The sequence below is a fragment of the Pseudonaja textilis genome, chromosome 2 (genome assembly GCF_049901715.1).
Source record: "Pseudonaja textilis isolate UNSWEBS1 chromosome 2, rPseTex1.2, whole genome shotgun sequence".
NCBI classification, from domain to species: domain Eukaryota; kingdom Metazoa; phylum Chordata; class Lepidosauria; order Squamata; family Elapidae; genus Pseudonaja; species Pseudonaja textilis.
The window spans coordinates 239,119,936-239,138,414 of NC_141991.1; the positions used below are offsets into that span (position 1 = coordinate 239,119,936).

An 18,479-nucleotide genomic window follows, 5' to 3' on the forward strand; every position below is an offset into this window, starting at 1 on the left:
CTTTTCTAAACGACAAGCTCAGTGTCTTAGTCACTGAGCCACCTCATCCCTTGATATTGTACATTACAAAAATGGCAAGAAAAGGGCAAAGGCAGATACACAGTATGTAAAAAAGAATAGAAAACCTTATTTATTTAAAAGTCTCTTGCTTTTATTTAGAGAGAAGGTAGTTTAGCCGAGGTCAAGAAATACATTTACATTGCTTTCAACTGTCAGCTTCTGCCTCTCTTCTTTGCTTTCTTTTTAACTCGTTCATTTGGTTCTTCCAATGAAGTTAGATAGTGTATCCAAAAAAAAAAAAGCAAACCCACACCTTTTGATGTTTTATTCAGCAATCTGATAAAAAAGGAATAAAAAGATTAAAAAAAGAAATAGCAACTTAACAGGAAAGTTATAACTCTGCAAAGTGATGCACATTATTGTTTTATCGTTCTAGGCATGGGTTGCAGCTAATAAGTTTTCAATAAGTTTTAAAGGAGAGAGCCAGCTCTGGAGAAGGCCATAAAATTGGGAAAGATGAAAGAGAAGAAAAGGATGACCAGCAGCAAAGTGGATGGACTCAGTAACAGATTAACAGAGTTGGAAGGGACCTTGCAGGTCATCTAGTCCAATCCCCTGCCCAAGCAGGAGACCTTACGCCGTTTCTGATAAATGGCAGTCCAATCTCTCCTTGAAAGTCTCAAGTGATGAAGCTTCCACAACTTCCGAGGGCAAACTGTCCCATTGGTTGATTGTTCTCACTGTCAGAAAGTTTCTCCTTATTTCCAGGTTGAATCTCTCCTTGTTCAGTTTCCATCCATTATTCTTTGCCTAGCCTTCAGATGCCTTGGAAAACAGGTTGACCCCCTCTTCTCTGGGACAGCCCCTCCAATATTGCAACACTGCTATCATGTCTCCCCTGTTCCTTCTCTTCACTAGACCAGCCATGGCCAGTGGTGATGGACCAAGTAAGAGGCAGATTGCGATGGAGAAAAACCATCTGTGTGGTTACTAAAAGTTGACATCCACCTGGCACACAATCAAGTTTTTAAATCCTGAGAGAGCATTTATGTTTTAAAAGTCCTAGTTTGCTGCTGGGGTACATCTTGAGGCTAAGTGCCATATCCAAAGAAATGGAATTAAAAAAAGAATGTCTGGTGTATAAATGGCGTGGCGGGTTAAGAAAACAAGACAGCAAATTGGTTTCAGAGAAAGAGGAGAGCTGAAAGAAACATTCAGAGAGTTATCCCAGAGTTATGTGGATGGGAGAGAAAGACTGTGCATTCACATACTGACCTTCTTCACATAATGTGTCTGAAATTGATTTTCATGCTGGGTTTTCACTCACTGCTTGGCTGAGTCACTTTTTTTTTTCTTTTTCAAAAGCTATCATTCTGCTTCAGTTATCTGCTGGATGTAGTTTAGTATTTTGAAAGGGAAAAGAGTAATCCCATCAGCTATCCCATCAGATTAGGGCAGTCCATAAATATGGTAAGTAATTAAGCCGCATGGTCCCAGGAGTAGGTATGTTTAATTTAAGGAATTGCCAGCAGATACTATATATCAGGGGTGTCAAACTTGCATCATCACGTGTCGTATTGTGACTTTCCCCCCTTTGCTAAACTGGGTGTGGGAGTGGCCAGTGTGTGATGCATCTGGCCTGCGGGCCATGAGTTTGACACTCCTGCTATATATGTTCTCTGGACCCAAAGCATTGCAGACTCCCGTGATGTTGCCCTTTAAAAATATGTGCCCTAATATGTGTGTGGGTTTACTCAGTGAAAAATTTTTTGATTGACAATCTGGAAATTAAAAACCACATAATTAAAAATGAAAAATAAACGATGTTCAAACCTACATCAATGTCGGTAAAATGAGGACTCAGATTGTTGGGGGGCAATAGGCTGACTCTGTAAACCAGGGGTCCCCAACCACCAGTCCCTGGACCGGTATCGGTCTGTGGATCATTTTTTACCGGGCCGCAAAGCTTGGGCGCCGCCATCTTGTTTCGACGGCACTTCCAGGTTTTTGGTAGCTTCCGGGTTTTCGGTTGGAAAGTGCTTCCAGGTTTTCAGTTGGAAAGTGGAGTTTTGGGTGCTCGCGCCTTAGTTTCATCGAGGGGAATGAAGAGCCGTCCTGATGGCGGTGGAGTGTTGCGTTACTCAGGTACCGCTCCGTGGAAGAATAAATAATCGTGAAACTGGTCCCTGGTTCAAAAAAGCTTGGGGGCCACTGCTGTAAACTACTTAGAGAGGGCAGTAAAGCACTGTAAAGCAGAATATAAGTCTAAGTGCTATTGCTACCGGCCACTGCATTTTCATTGTGGCTGCCACACAGGTGATCATTTCATATCTGAGACATGAAAATCACACAATGACCACTTCTTCCTGGGAATTGATGCAAATATAACTGATGCAGGTAGGACTATTCTGAATAGCAACACAACACAGTCAAACTTTTCCTTTCAACCTCAATCTACATGGCTTGGAATATCTACCCTGTAAAAATACAGTGGGAAGGATGTGGCTGGCCCAGAAAAATGCCTTTTTCATCCTAGGAAAGAAAAGCATATTTAAATATTTCTGCAGGCTTCCAAATGTCCTTTGTTAACCCAAGTTCGGTTGCTCTGTGACGAGCTATTTATTTCATCTTGATGCTCACTATTGTTTAATCTTTGAGAAAATATTTGTTTGACCTTTTTCACATCCCAGAGATATTAAAAATGTGTCTGGCATCTTGCTTTTTTTTCTGATGTAGCTTTCCACTTTGAAGAATAATTATCTACAAAAACTAAAATCTGGGCAGAAAAAAACCCACAAAGACAGTAGCCAACCATTCAGCCTCCAAGACTGCACCACGGTTGTGGGCAACCCTGTCTCTAATTTGAGAAGTTTTAAATTCGTCAGGACATTCTCCAAAGTAATTGTGCACAGAATTCCAGTCTTAAATCAGTAAAGCATCTGCAGCCCTTGTATTGATGCAACCTTTATAGAGCAGTTTGATACTCAGTTGAGAAGCTGAGGTTTCCCTGAGGTGACATTGAATTTTTAGAATAGAGATTTGGCCCATGCCTATGCTAAATAATTGGTAGGTCATTTAGATTCATGTCCAATGCTAACTGCCTTGGATTTTGGTCTTTTCCCTATTCTAGATAAAGTTTCCAGCTTAGATTCCTGTTGTTTTGATGATTTGTACTGCACTTCTTTTCAAATCTTGTGATGGTTAAACAAGAACAAATCATGCAAACTTGGATTATCATAGGTCCAAATAGATGTAATATAACCAGGGCTGGGCTGCTGGAAGAGCCCCTAGCTAAGGCTCTGTGAGGCTCGGAGAGCTCCCAATAACATCAGAAAGACAAGCAGCAAGGGAAAGCTCTTAATAAGCTTAATTGAACTTCTGGGCATTCAGCCAAGAGCATTTCACACCTTGTAAAAGTGTTGCAAGCTAGATAAACAATCCATTCAGCGCTTGCGAGGGAGAGCCATTGAGAAAATCAAATAATATAGCCACAAGAAACTCCCTGCTCTGCCTCCGAGAAGATTAATTCCCAAATAATAAGAATCATGTAACTCCACTAAGACTCCAAAATCCCTCTCACAGTCACTGCTATTAAGCCTGGTTTCACCCAGTCTTTTATTTAAATATTAAATGTACGAAATAATAAACAACTTTTTGGTATATATCTTGTTTTAGGTAATTAGGGCAAAGAAGCAACATTGAGTTGGCCACACCCACTCAGTCACATGACCACCTAGCCACACCCACCCAATCACATGCCCACCCGATCACATGACCACCTAGTCATGATCACCCAGCCGTGCCCACCCAGCCAGTCATTAGGGCAGAGAGCACCTCGCTAAAAAAAATTGAAGCACACCCCTGGATATAACTGTAAACTGAATGAAACTTTTTCTTCCTCTCCATCCAAGCAAAGAACCGCAAACATTCATAGACCATGACAACACAAGGAAGGAAAACCTGAGCATTAAAACCTAGGATGTGCTGCCCACTTGAATCTCATGCTATGTAGATCTCATGCTATGTTTTTTTTCTCCAGGAAGCACTTTGTTCACTATCTGAAATAAGAGATTTCTTCTTTTTCCTGCTGACACCATTGGCACATTAACACCCTGAATGCTTGTAGTACAAGAAGAAACAACTTATGAAACTCGCCTATGCCATAAATATACACATGCCTTCAAAAGAACTTTGAAGTCTGCCATATGTAGACATGTGATCCACTCGGACATAATCCTCCAGTGATAAAGAGCTGGGCGCTTTCCAGCCAGGAGCACTAACTGTGCTAATCTGCTTCCAGAGACGTAGGCGAATTTCCCCTTCCACTCCCCCCTCTCTGTAACTTGTGATTCCAGAGCTATGGGAAATATGCATGGCCCCTCTGGGTCTTTACTTCGCAACACCCTGACCCAGAATTTATGCCTGGTGGAACAGCCTCCTGTTTACCAGCTCAATGACTCTAACCCAGCAAGATCATAGCTGAGCTTTTGCAGTCCTGAGATAACTGGGCATTACCAGAATGGGAACCCTCAGCAGGAAAGAAGAAATCGTGTTTAAGCCCTTCCCTGGGAAAGATCCTTTTAAGCCAGTGAAGCCCTCCAAGAAGAGAACCGGCCAGTTGATTATGCACAGCACGATCATGTTTGGCCGTGAGTTCTGCTACGCCGTCGAAGCTGCCTTTGTCACCCCCGTGTTGCTCACCGTGGGGCTCCCCAAAAGCCTTTATAGCATCGTATGGCTGATCAGTCCCATCCTAGGATTTCTGCTGCAGCCAGTGGTGGGTTCGGTCAGCGACCGCTGCACTTCCAGGTGGGGCAAGAGAAGACCTTTTATCTTGATCCTTAGCCTTCTGATGCTCCTGGGTATGGCTTTGTACTTGAATGGGGATGCACTCATCTCAGGTGAGCATACAACCTGTTGCTGGGTCGGGAAAAAGCAAACTGAGTGTTAAAAGAGAGAAATTGGAGATGGTGAACATTCTTGAAGTCGTTGCATCTGTTGGCGGTGAATCTGCAATAGATCAGTTGGCAGCGCTTGATGGCATAGACTTTGAATATAAAAATAAGAAAGAAACCTAGCTGAATCTCAGGCTGGAAAGGGAAGATTTAAATTGTGCAGTTAACTTGGCATGAATACTGTTAGGATTCTGAACGTGTTTTTAATATTGGTGTAGATAAATATGACTGACTCTTTGTTTCCACAGAACTTTTAGAACAAAGAAAAGGGGTTTACATCAAAAGGGTTAGGATTCATCTCAATCCAAGCCTCATATGAGGATTATGTAACTATTCTAACCTATATAAATTGGTTTAATGAATAAAAATTATGCAATTGTTACTTAATGGCTTCCAATGCACAGGCCTGGTATTAGCAGGAAAAAAAAAACGTAACACAACAGCCAGATTGTTTCATTACTTAAGGATACAGGATGTTGCAAGTTTGTTAACTCAAATAATATTCACTATCCTGGAAAACTGGATCAATTTAGGTATTACAACGGAGAAAATCGCTAACACCCAAGAAGATAGGCTCAAAATCCAGATGGATCTTGACAGACAAGAACACTGGGCCATATCTAACAAAAAGAAATTCAATGTAGAGAAAAGTAAAGTCCTACACTTAGGCAAGAAAAACCAAAAGTACCCATACAGACTGGGTGAAACCAGGCTCAATAGCCGTAACTGTGAGAGGGATCTTGGAGTCTTAATGGACAACCGGCTAAATATGAGCCAGCAGTGTGCAGCAGCAGCCAAAAAAGCTAATGCACTCCTAAATTGTATTAACAGAGGTACTAATACCACTCTATAAAGCCTTAGTAAGACCACACCTAGACTCTGCATAGTGCAGAGAAGAGCAACCAGGATGATTAGGGAACTAGTGACTAAAACATATGAAGAACGGTTACAGGAACTGGGCTTGGCTAGTCTAGTAAAGAGAAGGACCAGGGGAGACATGATAGCAGTCTTCCAATATTTGAGGGGCTGCCACAGGGAGGAAGGGGTCAAGCTATTTTCTAAAGCGCCTGTAGGCCAGACAAGGAATAATGGATGGAAACTGAACAAGGAGAGATTCAACCTGGAAATAAGGAGAAATTTTCTGACAGTGAGAACAATCAACCAGTTGAACAGCTTTCCCTTGGAAGTTGTGGGAGCACCATCACTTGAGACTTTCAAGGAGAGATTGGACTGCCATTTTTCAGAAATGGTGTAGGGTCTCCTGCTTGGGTGGGGGGTTGGTCTAGATGACCTACAAGGTCCCTTCCAACTCTGATTATCTGTGAAATCTATTAAAACAGATACAATAGAAAGCTTATTGGCTATATTGTTGACCATTCATTCTCAATCTGACCCATGGGAGTCCTGCATATTTAAAGTGAGGAGGCAAAGTACAAGTATAAATCATGGCTGCTATCTCTCAAGATGGTTCATTCTGGCATTTGGGCACAGGATTTTGTGAGATGGCGGTGATTGGCCACTCAAAATGCTTTCATTTTTTCCCTTTAGATTTTCCTTTAATTTGCCCCCATTGTAGTCAACACGGGAGACTCACTGTCATGGACTGTGACTTATATAGTGGTCCCCTCAAAATGAATTTGATGACAGAATATTGGTCTGGATATAGTACAACTGCAGAAACCAGCATAATTATTTTATATTATCCAGATAAAGAGCTGCTTCTTCAAAGTGTGTCATTTTCAGTTTTCAAATGATAATTACTGTGTGAAGTTCAGCATATTTTTTTATTATTATTATTTGACACACAAAAATGACAGTGTTCACAGCAAATGATAATTACTGTGTGAAGTTCAGCATATTTTTTTATTATTATTATTTGACACACAAAAATGACAGTGTTCACAGCAAATGAGATAACTATGCTGGGTTTCGTATCAGAAATCATTAGTATCACTTCCCAAGTGTTTAGGACTGCGTGATGTATTGAGCAGATCCCAGTAAGGTGGCCTTCTGCAGCTGACCAATGGTGATTTGGTCAGCGCCAATTGTTTTTAAGTGCTTGCTTAGGTCTTTAGGCACAACACCCAGTGTGCCGAGTACCGCTGGAATTACCTACACTGGTTTATGCTGGAGTCTCTGCAGTTCGATTTTCAAGTTCTGATATCTGATGACTTTTTCAAGTTGTTTCTCGTCGATTCTGCTATCACCAGGTATGGCAATGTCAATGATCCATATTTTTTTCTTCTCCACAATTGTGATATCCAGGGTATTGTGTTCCAAAACTTTGTCAGTCTGTATTCGGAAGTCCCACAGTAGTTTTGCATGCTCATTTTCAACCACTTTTTCAGGCTTATTATTCCACCAGTTCTTTGCTACAGGCAGATGGTAGTTGTGACACAATGGACCATCTGAGCGACTGTGTTGTGGCGTAGTCAGTCTGAGCAATTGTCTTGCAACAGCTCAGTATGTGATCAATGGTTTCATCTGCTTCTTTGTAGAGTCTGCATTTGGAGTCGTCAGCAGATTTTTCTATTCTGGCTTTGATTGCGGCCCAAGGAGATCCCTGCTCTAAGTTATCATTTCAATAGGATCCAATCTGGGTTGGTCACTGGGACCAGATATTTATTCTTCTGAGTTTTGGGGGGTCATATTGGAGCCCATTGTCAGGGAACTTCTCTCTAACCGAGTGTATGCTTTGGGCTATTCTGTGTGTAGTATTTATATGGTGCCTGTTTTGTGTGGCTTTTTAGTTGCTGATTGAAGTGTTGATGGATGGTTATTAAAGTTGTTGGCTGTTGTTTCCTTGTACTGCCAAGCCCTTACCTCCTAAGTACTTGATAACTTGGTGGTAAATCAGCATACCTATTGACTGATGAGGGGCCCATTTCCCAGGTTTCAATCACTTCCCTGACTGTGTTTGTATCTGCTCGTCCAACAATCTTAGTTGCTGCAAAATTGAACGTACATCATTGTTCATTGCAATGTGAGGCCATCAATGTGTTCTGGTCTCCTTGTCTTACGGCTCGCTTCTGTTCTTGCAGTGTGGTAGTTCTTGCGGTCCATCTGTCCCACATGGTCACAGGGACAATCTGTGCAGGGGAATCCGCTATCATTTCTATAGTTCATATCAGCTTTTTCCTTTATTTTTCCAAATGTTGTTATCTGAGCTTCTTCTACTATTCTACTATTATTTTGAGGTCTTCCATTTTCACATTTTTTCCTAAACAATTTCCAATTTTGCATCCCTGTATATTTTATGTCTGGTAATAAATCTCCTTTGATCTGCTAATTGATCAATGATATTTGAGTCTTGCTGAAGTACCAGCATAAAAACAAAAAACCTAAGGAATGTGTGAGTGTAGAATTCAAACTCTGATTTTATTCGTGATATTCATTATTACAGAGTTCTTTCCCTGTATGTATTTATTTAATAATAATTGCATTAATTATTTATCTGTATACCTTTGTTCTTTCTTCCCATCTGGGTTTATCATCTCTGCCAACTTTGTTCTTTTTTGTTGTTGTTGCTTTGTGTTGTTTTCTTCCATTAATGCTTTTGAACACTTTATAAAAGCTGCAGAAATCTTGGGAGTAAATTATGATTGTTAAGAATAATGCCTTATCTGTTCTCTAGAAACTATAGGCAGCGTTTATGATGACGATCTCCCCTAATTTTTTTCCTTGCAATCGTTCTGTGAAAAAGCTGGGCTGAGCAAGTGTGATTGTCCCAGAGGTTTCTCGTGAGCAATCGGTTGAATGAGGACTTGAACCACAGTCTCCTTGATTCAGGTTCAATTCTTTAACCCAGCAGCCATCAACCTTTTGGTCAACAAAGACTAGTTCCATGGAGAAAGCTTTTTTTTCCCCACAGACTGGAGCGGGCATAATTTTGCATGCAGATGGGGCTTCGCTTGTTTGTGCGCCACAGTTTCTGGCACTCTGTCACCCTGTGCCAGTTCATGGACCAGGGGTTGTGGACCCCTACTTTAACCACTACACTAATTTTTGAATTAGTGGAATTAGTTGGAAGATAATGGACACTGCAAATGGAGCCGAGCTGGCCATCCTGGAGTGAGGAGGAGTGCCGGAGGAGTAGTACCTCCTTAAAAAACCTTGGTCCAGCTGGCTCGGCTGGTAGCACCTTGTAAGGGCCCCTTTCCAGGGTTACAGGAGAAGATGGTCAACAGATTTTGAAGGTGGAAGAGGGCTTTATGCCCCAACAGCAGATAAAACAGTAGAACCATCTTCTAATCAGATCAGATCAGATGAGATCAGATAATCAGAGTTGAAAGAGACCTTGTAAGGTCATCTAGTCCACCCCCCCCCAAGCGGGAGATCCTACACCATTTCTGACAGATGGGAGTCCAATCTCTTCTTGAAAGCCTCCAGTGATGGCTCTCCCACAACTTCCAAGGGCAAGGTGTTCCATGGGTTGATTGTTCTCACTGTCAGAAAGTTTCTCCTTATTTCCAGGTTGAATCTCTCCTTCTTCAGTTTCCATCCATTGTTCCCTGTCTGGCCTTCAGGTGCTTTAGAAAATACCTTGACCCCCTCCTGTCTATGGCATCCCCTCAAATATTGGAAGACTGCTATCATGTCTCCCCTGGTGCTTCTCCTCCCTGGACTAGCCAGGCCCAGTTCCTGCAACCATTCATTGTATGTTTTAGCCTCCAGTCCCCTAATCATCCTGGTTGCTCTTCTCTGCACTTTTTCTAGAGTCTCAACATCTTTTTTATAATGTGGTGACCAAAACTGGATGCAGTACTCTAGGTGTGGTCTTACTAAGGCTTTATAGAGTGGTATTAATACCTCACTTGATCTTGATTGTATCCCTCTGTTAATGCAACTTAGGATTGCATTAGCTTTTTTGGTTGTCTGGCCTAGAGGTGCTTTAGATTGGGCACAGCTCCCTTAGTAACCACTGTTAGTGTTTGGGGACAAATCCCCAAGCAGAGTGCACAGCAGCAGTCAAGCCAGGCAGCCAAATGAGAGAGAGGCTGGGCCCAAGAGTATACACACACTGAAGACAAAAACACTGTTTGTAGTTTTAAAATAGTTATTTAATTCACACAGAGATTAAGAAGTGTCAGTCAGTCCATATGTCAATATCCAGTATATCCATCGAATTACCTAGTCCATTAACAGTAAATACAATGTCTTTATCTGCTTGTAAATCTTCTCCTCCCGATACCTTTCTCTCAAAGGCAACGCTGTGTATGCACAGCTCACCAAGTAAACAGTCCTTTTGTTCAGTAGAAAAAAGGTATCTTGCACAGTAGCCAACAAGCAGACGTCTCATACAGGAGTAAAACAGCAGGCAGCAGAGATCAGAGAGACCAGTAGACCAGCGACCAGTAACACCAGGAAACAGGAATCAGCAACCAGGAAGTGTTACGTCTCTCTCACTGCCTATTATTACTGCTGCTTGCAACCGCACCCTTAATTATCACATTACATTGCAGTTTTTGTGCTTAAAGCTGCAAACACTTAAACCTAGGTTTATATATTCATTCACCCAAACTAGTTGGGTTATCCATATACCCAACAACCACCTTGGTTAGCGACAGAAATTCTGGTGCCAGTTGTGGTTGAAAGTCAAAGTCTACCTTTAAGGCTGTTAGTGTTCAAATAGAAACTCTAGTAACGGTATGCATGATTTAATCTAATAATGGTGCACCTTATTAAACATTACCTGTACCAGTAGAGTTACATGCATTTACATGTGTTTTCATGGTACATCCTCACCGGGTCAATTGAACCTCAGCAAGTTGGGGAAGGTTGGCATAAAAAAAATAACTATCAACAAAGCCAGATGTTTTCTCTTACAGTTCTGGTTGTTGATCGAGGCACTTGGAAGACATGGGCTATCATTATTACCATGCTGGGAGTCGTGTTGTTTGATTTTGCTGCTGATTTTATTGATGGTCCCATCAAGGCGTATTTATTTGATGTCTGCACTCACCAGGACAAGCAAAAGGGGCTCCATTATCACGCACTCCTGACAGGTAAACCCAAGATAATAGTTCCTCTTCTTTACTCCTCTGAAAATATGGCTGTTGGCTCCTTCCCACCTTTAAGGTCTGGGTTGCGCTGATCAGCTGATTCAGAGTATCATTGCAAGCCTTATTTAGAAACGTAATCTTGTGCTCACTGGAGCTGGGGAAAGGGAAGGAAATGTCTTCCAAAATGAACACTTGAACACCGATCTCACAACTCTTGAATAGTCTGGGGCCGTGATGGCGAATCTATGGCACATGTGTCAGAAGTGGCACGCAGAGCTATCTCTGCTGGCATGCGAGCTGTTGCCCCAGCTCAGTTCCACTGCACATGCACTCAGGCCTCCCACCAGCTAGCTGATTTTCAGATATCTGCCATGCATGCGTGGGGGTGGGGCACATGTGGGAGACACATGCGCATGTGCAGGGAGGTGGGGGAATTCTGCGTGCATTGCGGGGTGGGGGAGCACTGGGGGGAGTGCGTGCATTGCATTATGGGTGCAGGCACACAACAACAAAAAGGTTAGCCATCACTGGTCTAGGGTAGTGACCTGGAGGGTCCTTTCTCTCTTGGCTTACTATAAGAGTTAGAAAAGATTCAACACTGAAGGTTTTAAATTTGGTTTTAAAGTCAAAGTTATAGTCCTAGACTCTAGAGCACTGGTCGCCAACTGGCGGGCCAGGGACCACTGGTGGTCCACGAGAAAATTTTGGCGGTTCGCAGAGAAATGTCTCCCCCAAAGCACTCCCCCAAAGCAATTAATCCAGGCTGTGTGGAAATACAAGGCTGCGCTGCCCACATGGTCCGCCCCTCTGCTGCCCCCCCCTTCAGCCGAGCGCAAACCTTACCTTGAGAGGAGCCATGCGAGATGGAACCAGAAGGTAAGACCAATGGCAGGGGAAGGAAATCCACCCAGGGGTGGCTTGCTGACACTGGTGGAAAAGTTGGTCTCATATTCTAGAGCTGCAGTAGCCACAAGACTGGCCCTTTGGTCATCCCGGAGCAGTTTCTCCAGTCATGGCAGGCCAGTGCACCCAGGTAGAGTGCTCCGGGATGACCAAAAGGCCAGTCCTGTGATTACTAGAGCTCTGGAATATGGGACTGACTTTCCTACTGACGTCAGCAAACCACCGTGAGTCAAAATTCATATTAGTGGTCTGTGGGATTTAAAATTATGAGTTTGGTGGTCCCTGAGGTCCAAAAAGTTGGCGACCCCTGCTCTAGAGCATTCAACTTCACAGAATCAAGGAGAAGAGGTTTGTGTTACCTATTTAAGTCTCACTAAAAGTAAAGACTCTTATAAATCAGGTTCAACTGCTAAGGCCCCAACAGAAAAAAAACATTGCTTTCTTGAAAAAAAAAAATCCAGATAGTTTGCTACTGCTTTTTCTATACATTTCCCTTTCAGTATCATACAAGATGGAAAAGAACATGCCTGTATATGATCTGAAAAGGTTCCAAATTCATCACCCTGAAGCAAAGAACAAATTAGGCCATGCTGTTGCCCCAGTGTTAAGCCAATAATTAAGATTTATTTCCATTTCACGTTATGTGAATTTGACCTTTTGAGCAAATTACAAAATGTGTGTGTGCATTGCTCGCTCCTACAAAAACACAATGGTAGCAAATATTGTATTTTCGACTTCGGATGAAAGAAGCTTGAGTCATATGATGTTAATGATGGTGGTTTCATTCCTTGAATGGCACTTGAATAACTGCAAGCATATTGTAGTACTTGTTTCCTGAAGCTTCCTGTCTATGGGGGCATAAGAATATATTTTCATTCTTATTTTAGGCAAAGCTGTGAAAATTCATTTTTTAGTCCCAGAGAAAATCTTGTCATATCTACCTACCACCATTCCAGGTTCCAGCTCAGATTAGTTTTAATTTGAAGTTACATTACAAAGATTAACAAATTTGGAAGGGACCTTGTAGGTCATCTAGTCCAACCACACAAGCAGGAGACCCTACAGCAGGGGACTTCAAACTTGACAGCTTTAAGAGTTGAGGACTTTATCTCCCAGAACTCCTCCTCCAATCATGTTCGCTCAGGAATTCTGGGAGTTGAAGTCCACACATCTTAAACTTGCCAAGTTTGAAGACCCTTGCCCTACACCATCCTGGACAAATGGCAATCCAATCTCCCATTGAAAGCCTCCAGTGATGAAACTCCCACAACTTCTGAAGGCAAACTGTTCCATTGATTGTTTGTTCTCACTGTCAGAAAATTTCTCCTTACTTCTAGGTTGAATCTCTCCTTGATCAGTTTCCATCCATTATATACATTTGCAGAAGCTGGATTTTGCTCATCAATGTGTTATAAAGTTCGTTTTTTTGAAACTACCGGTTGTCCTTATCACATTGATGCTACTTTTACTTCCTTGGTATGCCAAATGACATTAGGTCAAATGACACTAGGTCAAGATCCACCAGTTAATATTTCTGCCCATTGGCTATTACCCATCATGGCAGGGAGTCAAACCAGGTTGGGGGCTAAGCCTTTGTAATGTAGGGTTTAGAATGCTGGACTAGGACTGCAGAGATCCAGGTTCAAAAATCCAACCTCAGCCATAAAGTTGGTGGCAATTGCTGTCTATTAGCTTGACTTTATATATCATAAAAGCGTGTGGTATCGTGGTTAAGAATGGAGAGTTCTAGTCCTGCCTTAGGGACAAAGCCAGCTCCTCCAGCCCTAGGAAAGAGGCAATGCAGAGGTGATATTCAGCAGGTTCTGACCAGTGCTGGAGAACTGGTAGAGGACATTTTGAGTAGTTTGGAGAACTGGCAAATACCACCTCTGACTGGCCCCGCCCCATCTATTCTCTGCCTCCTGAGTCCCAGCTGATCGGCTGGGTCTTCTTTTGTTGCCCTGCACAGGAGAATAGAGCTGGAAAGTAGGTTACTGGGGTGGGGAAGGAATGGGAATTTTGCAGTAACTTTCCCCTAGGAGTGGGGGGGGGGAAGAATGGAGATTTTGCAGTATCCTTCCCCTGCCACACCCACCAAGCCATGCTCGCCATACCATGCCACGCCCACCAAACCACGCTCACAGAACTGGTAGTAAAAATTTTTTGAATCCCACCACTGAGGCAATGGCAAACTTCTGGAAAGATCTTGCCAAGAAAAGTGAAGGGACTGGTCCAGGAAGTCACTGGAAGTCAATGCTGACTCAAAAAACATAAACATAACTTAAAACAGGTTGTCCCCAACTTTTTTGGTTGTCAGGGTTCGACCGATGATGTAATTCCATGGACTGGCGGTGGTGGCTTCAGCAGTTTCAGTGGTGAGGGAGGGAACAGTTTCGCGTATGCAACCTAAATCCTGCGCATGCGCAGAGGAAGCCTCATGTGCTTACTTGCTGTTTCAGTAGCCAGGTTCCCAATTGTTTGCAACCCTGGGAGTTGCAAAGAAAAACTTCCAAATGGCCTCAATGATTCTCAGAAAGACTGCTAACGACCAGATGACTGCAAGGAATATAAATCCTTCCACCCTCCACCATTCACTCACACTTGAAGAAGCTTTTTGGATGAGAAGGGAAACAACTGCATCCAGTTTTGGTTGCCACAATGTTAAAAAAGATGTTGAGATTCTAGAGAAAGTGCAGAGGAGAGCAACACAGCTAAAACATTTAAGGAACGGTTGCAGGAATTGGATATGGCTGGTTTAGTGAAAAGAAGGACTAGGGATGACATTGTAGCAGTCTTCCAATATCTCAGGGACTGCCACAAAGAAGAGGGAGTCAGCCTATTCTCCAAAGCACCAGAAGGCAAGACAAGAAGCAATGGGTAGAAAATAATCAAGGAGAGAAGCAACCTAGAACTAAGGAGAAATGTCCTGAGAGGCAGAACGATTAATCAGTGGAACAACTTGCCTCCAGAGATTGCAAATGCTCCAACACTGGAAGTTTTTAAGAAGAGATTGGATAATCATTTGTCTGAAGTGGTGTAGGGTCTCCTTCCTAAGCAGAGGGTTGGACAAGAAGACTTCCAAGGTCCCTTCCAACTCTTCTCTTCTCTTCTCTTCTCTTCTCTTCTCTTCTCTTCTCTTCTCTTCTCTTCTCTTCTCTTCTCTTCTATTCTATTCTATTCTATTCTATTCTATTCTATTCTATCATATCCTGTCCTGTCCTGTACTGTTCAGTTCTGTTCAGTTCTGTTCCGTTCTGTTCCGTTCTGTTCCGTTCCGTTCCATTCCATTCCATTCTATTCTATTCCATTCTATTCTGATACCATTCCATTTTGCATTCTATTCTATTCTATTCTATTCTATTCTATTCTATTCTATTCTATTCTATTCTGATTCCATTCCATTTTGCATTCTATTCTATTCTGTTCTGTACCATTCCGTTCTGTTCCGTTCCATTCCATCCCATTCCATTCCATTCCATTCTGATTCCATTCCATTTTGCATTCTATTCTATTCTATTCTATTCTATTCTATTCTATTCTATTCTATTCTATTCTATTCTATTCTACTCTATTCTATTCTGATTCGATTCCATTTTGCACTCTGTTCTGTTATTCTATTCTATTCTATTCTATTCTATTCTATTCTATTCTATTCTATTCTATTCTATTCTATTCTATTCTATTCTATGCTAGGAGAGAAGCAACTTTGAGCTAAGGAGAAATTTCCTGACAGTTAGAGTAATTAATCAGTGGAACAATGAGAAGTAGAACTCCAGAAGTTGTAAATGCTCCAACACTGGAAGTTTTAAAGAAGAGATTGGATAACCATTTGTCTGAAGTGGTGCAGGGGGTTGGACTAGTAGACCTCCAAGGTCTCTTCTAACTCTGTATTCTATAATTCTAACTTCAAAGAAAAAACAAAGTCCAGTTGCCTTTTCAAAAAGCAGGGATTCAACTCCAGGGATTGAGAGTGGTTGGCACTGTTTTGTGCTGGTTTGCCTCTTTTCTCTGGGGTTGATACAGGTTGGTGGTGACTGTGGGAGGGAGAGAAATCCCAGCCTCAGCCCCCCACTATGTAGGGTATCACAAGATTGGGTGCTTTCTCTGCTCCTATGGAACATCTACATGCATTTGTTGGGTGAGCTCATCTGTTGCCATGGAGTGGGGTATCATTTGTAGACTGATGATACCTAGTTAGACACCTCTACACCAAGTGAATTAAGCAATGTATGGATGCCTTATCCCAGTGCTTGGAGGTGTGAACGTCTGGATGGAAACAACAGGCTTCAAATGATCCTTGGCATGACTGAGGGGCTCTGGGTTTGGGGTCCTATTGGATCTGAGATTAGTCCATCTTTGGTGATGGGTGGAATTGCATCACCGCAAATGGATCTGGTGTGCATTTTGGAAATTGTTCTAAATCAGGGGTGTCAAACTCAAGGCCTGCAGGCTGAATCCAGCTCATGGGGTGCTTAAATCTGGACACCAGTGTTGGCCTGGAAATACCAAAGGACTGACCCGTGGTGGCCTCATGTGCCCCCCACGCCCCATTTTCAGCCTGGCCACTGCAGCACTCTGCTGGCCAAAACATTTTGACTGGCAGGTTCCCTCCCACACCCCTGACTGGCCCATGGAGGAGAACTACAATGCAGATCCGGCCCTCGAAAATCCAGTTTGACACCCCTGTGTCAGCATTCCAGCAAACCTCCATTCCAACCAATAACTCCAAGACAGACATCTCTCAATGGTTCTTTTATTTGGATAGTAACCGTTACATCTGTGAAATCCCAAATCTGAAAGTTTCGGGCTTCCTTGCAAAAGTAAAACCTACAAATCCATCCCCTGCATCCATCACCACATCACATGGCCCAATCACCATTCGTCTCCAAAGTAAATTTCCTTTTCACTATGCGCAACACTACGTGACCTTGAAACAGCAAAATAATTTTCTTTTGTCTAACTAAATATACTCAAATGAATTCCCACCCTCCCACTTTCTCAGGCTCAGTTGTGGCAACGTGGGAGCATCAAATCTCAATATGGCTTCCAAAGCTGACACCCTGTTCTAAATGAAAGATATTTCAGCTTATCTGCCCACAAGAACTAAAGAAACGTTACAAAATTTAGTCTTGCTAGATATGTGTTTTAATGTATTATTATCGCATATCATTTGTCATGGAGAAAATCTATTTATATGATTGCTAACTGTAATAAGGTTTGAATGCTATAAGGAAATGGGAAGCAGCAATATACTAGATGCCCAAGTTTACAAAACAGGCGTGACTGTAGCAATAACCTGACAATTTAGCATTTATGTTTTTGCTGTCTATGTTAAAGTGAGCAGCATTTTTTTTCTTTCTTTTTACCTTTAGGTCTAGGAGGGGCTCTGGGATACCTGACGGGGGCCATTGATTGGGGAGCAACCATTTTGGGAAAATATTTGGGATCAGAATTCCACGTGATGTTCTTTTTTGGTGCCCTTGTGTTCCTGCTCTGTCTTGTGGTGCACTTGTGCAGCATCCCTGAAGCGCCTCTTGTCGACACCAGTGGCGAGACTAAAGTCCTGGTGAAAAATTCTCAGCCTGATCAATATGGGGCCATAGAAAGTGTCAAGAACAACAGTGAATGCAGTGAAATGCAGATTTCACCCAAAGAGGAGAAACTCACCACAAAAGCAGACAGTCAGGTAACAGTGCTTGTTTAAGTTTACAGTTTATTTTAATTATTGAAATGCTGTCTCCCATCTCATGAAACATCCATTGGGAATGTTATGTGATAAAGAACCAATGGTGGCATGGGCAAAAAATTTCAGTTATAATATTGAATTGGCTAAATGGCAAAAACTCTGGACCACAAATAAGAAAATAACATTGTCTACGGCTTATAGAGAAAATCTTTATAAGCTGTTTTATAAGTGGCGTCTTCATCCAGCAAAGCTCCCTAAAATGTTTAAAAATATATCTCCAAATTGTTGGAAGTGTAAAGATGCATCAGGCACATTTTTTCACATGTGGTGGACTTGTAATGCTGCAAAAAAAACAACAACATTGGAGACTAATTCAAACATGGATAGAACGAATGGTGAGAGTATATTCCATTTAAGCCAGAATTTTTTCTCCTAGGTATAATATTAGAAAAATTAAAGAAGGAAATAATGTATCTAACAGTACATGTGTTGACGTCAGCTAGAATAATATATGCACAATACTGGAAAAATGAAATCATACCTCCAGAAGCAGAAATAATAAGAAAAATTATGGCATGTGCAAAATCTGATAGGTTAACTTTAGAAGTAAAAGACAAAGGAGAGTCTAAATATTATAAAACATGGAATAAATTTTATCAATGGTTATATAGCAGAAGGCAAGGTAGAAGTATTAGTAGCAATAGCACTTAGACTTATATATCGCTTTATAGTGCTTTACAGCCCTCTCTAAGTGGTTTATAGAGTCAACATATTGCCCCCAACAATTTGGATCCTCATTTTACACATCTCGGAAGGATGGAAGGCAGAGTCAACCTTGAGCCTGGTGGGATTTGAACTGCCAAATTGTAGGCAGCTGGCTGCAGAAGTAGCTTGCAATACTGCACTCTAACCACTGCGCCACAGAGGTTCCTA

General features: G+C 42.1%; 1 protein-coding gene across 3 annotated transcripts in view; it reads left to right on the plus strand.

Moving 5' to 3' along the window:
* The first annotated feature begins 4,303 nt into the window (after window positions 1-4,303).
* Window positions 4,304-18,479, plus strand: part of SLC45A2 (solute carrier family 45 member 2) — a 29,741-nt gene continuing 15,565 nt past the window's right edge. Inside the window, exons 1-3 of one of the 3 annotated variants that reach the window (XM_087927392.1) lie at window positions 4,304-4,901; window positions 10,784-10,960; window positions 17,233-17,546. In XM_087927392.1, coding sequence (XP_087783518.1) covers window positions 4,520-4,901; window positions 10,784-10,960; window positions 17,233-17,546 — 873 coding nt within the window. In that variant the 5' untranslated portion in view covers window positions 4,304-4,519. The remainder of the gene's footprint in view (window positions 4,902-10,783; window positions 10,961-17,232; window positions 17,547-18,479) is intronic. The other 2 variants (XM_026713689.2, XM_087927393.1) reach the window with 2 other exon arrangements.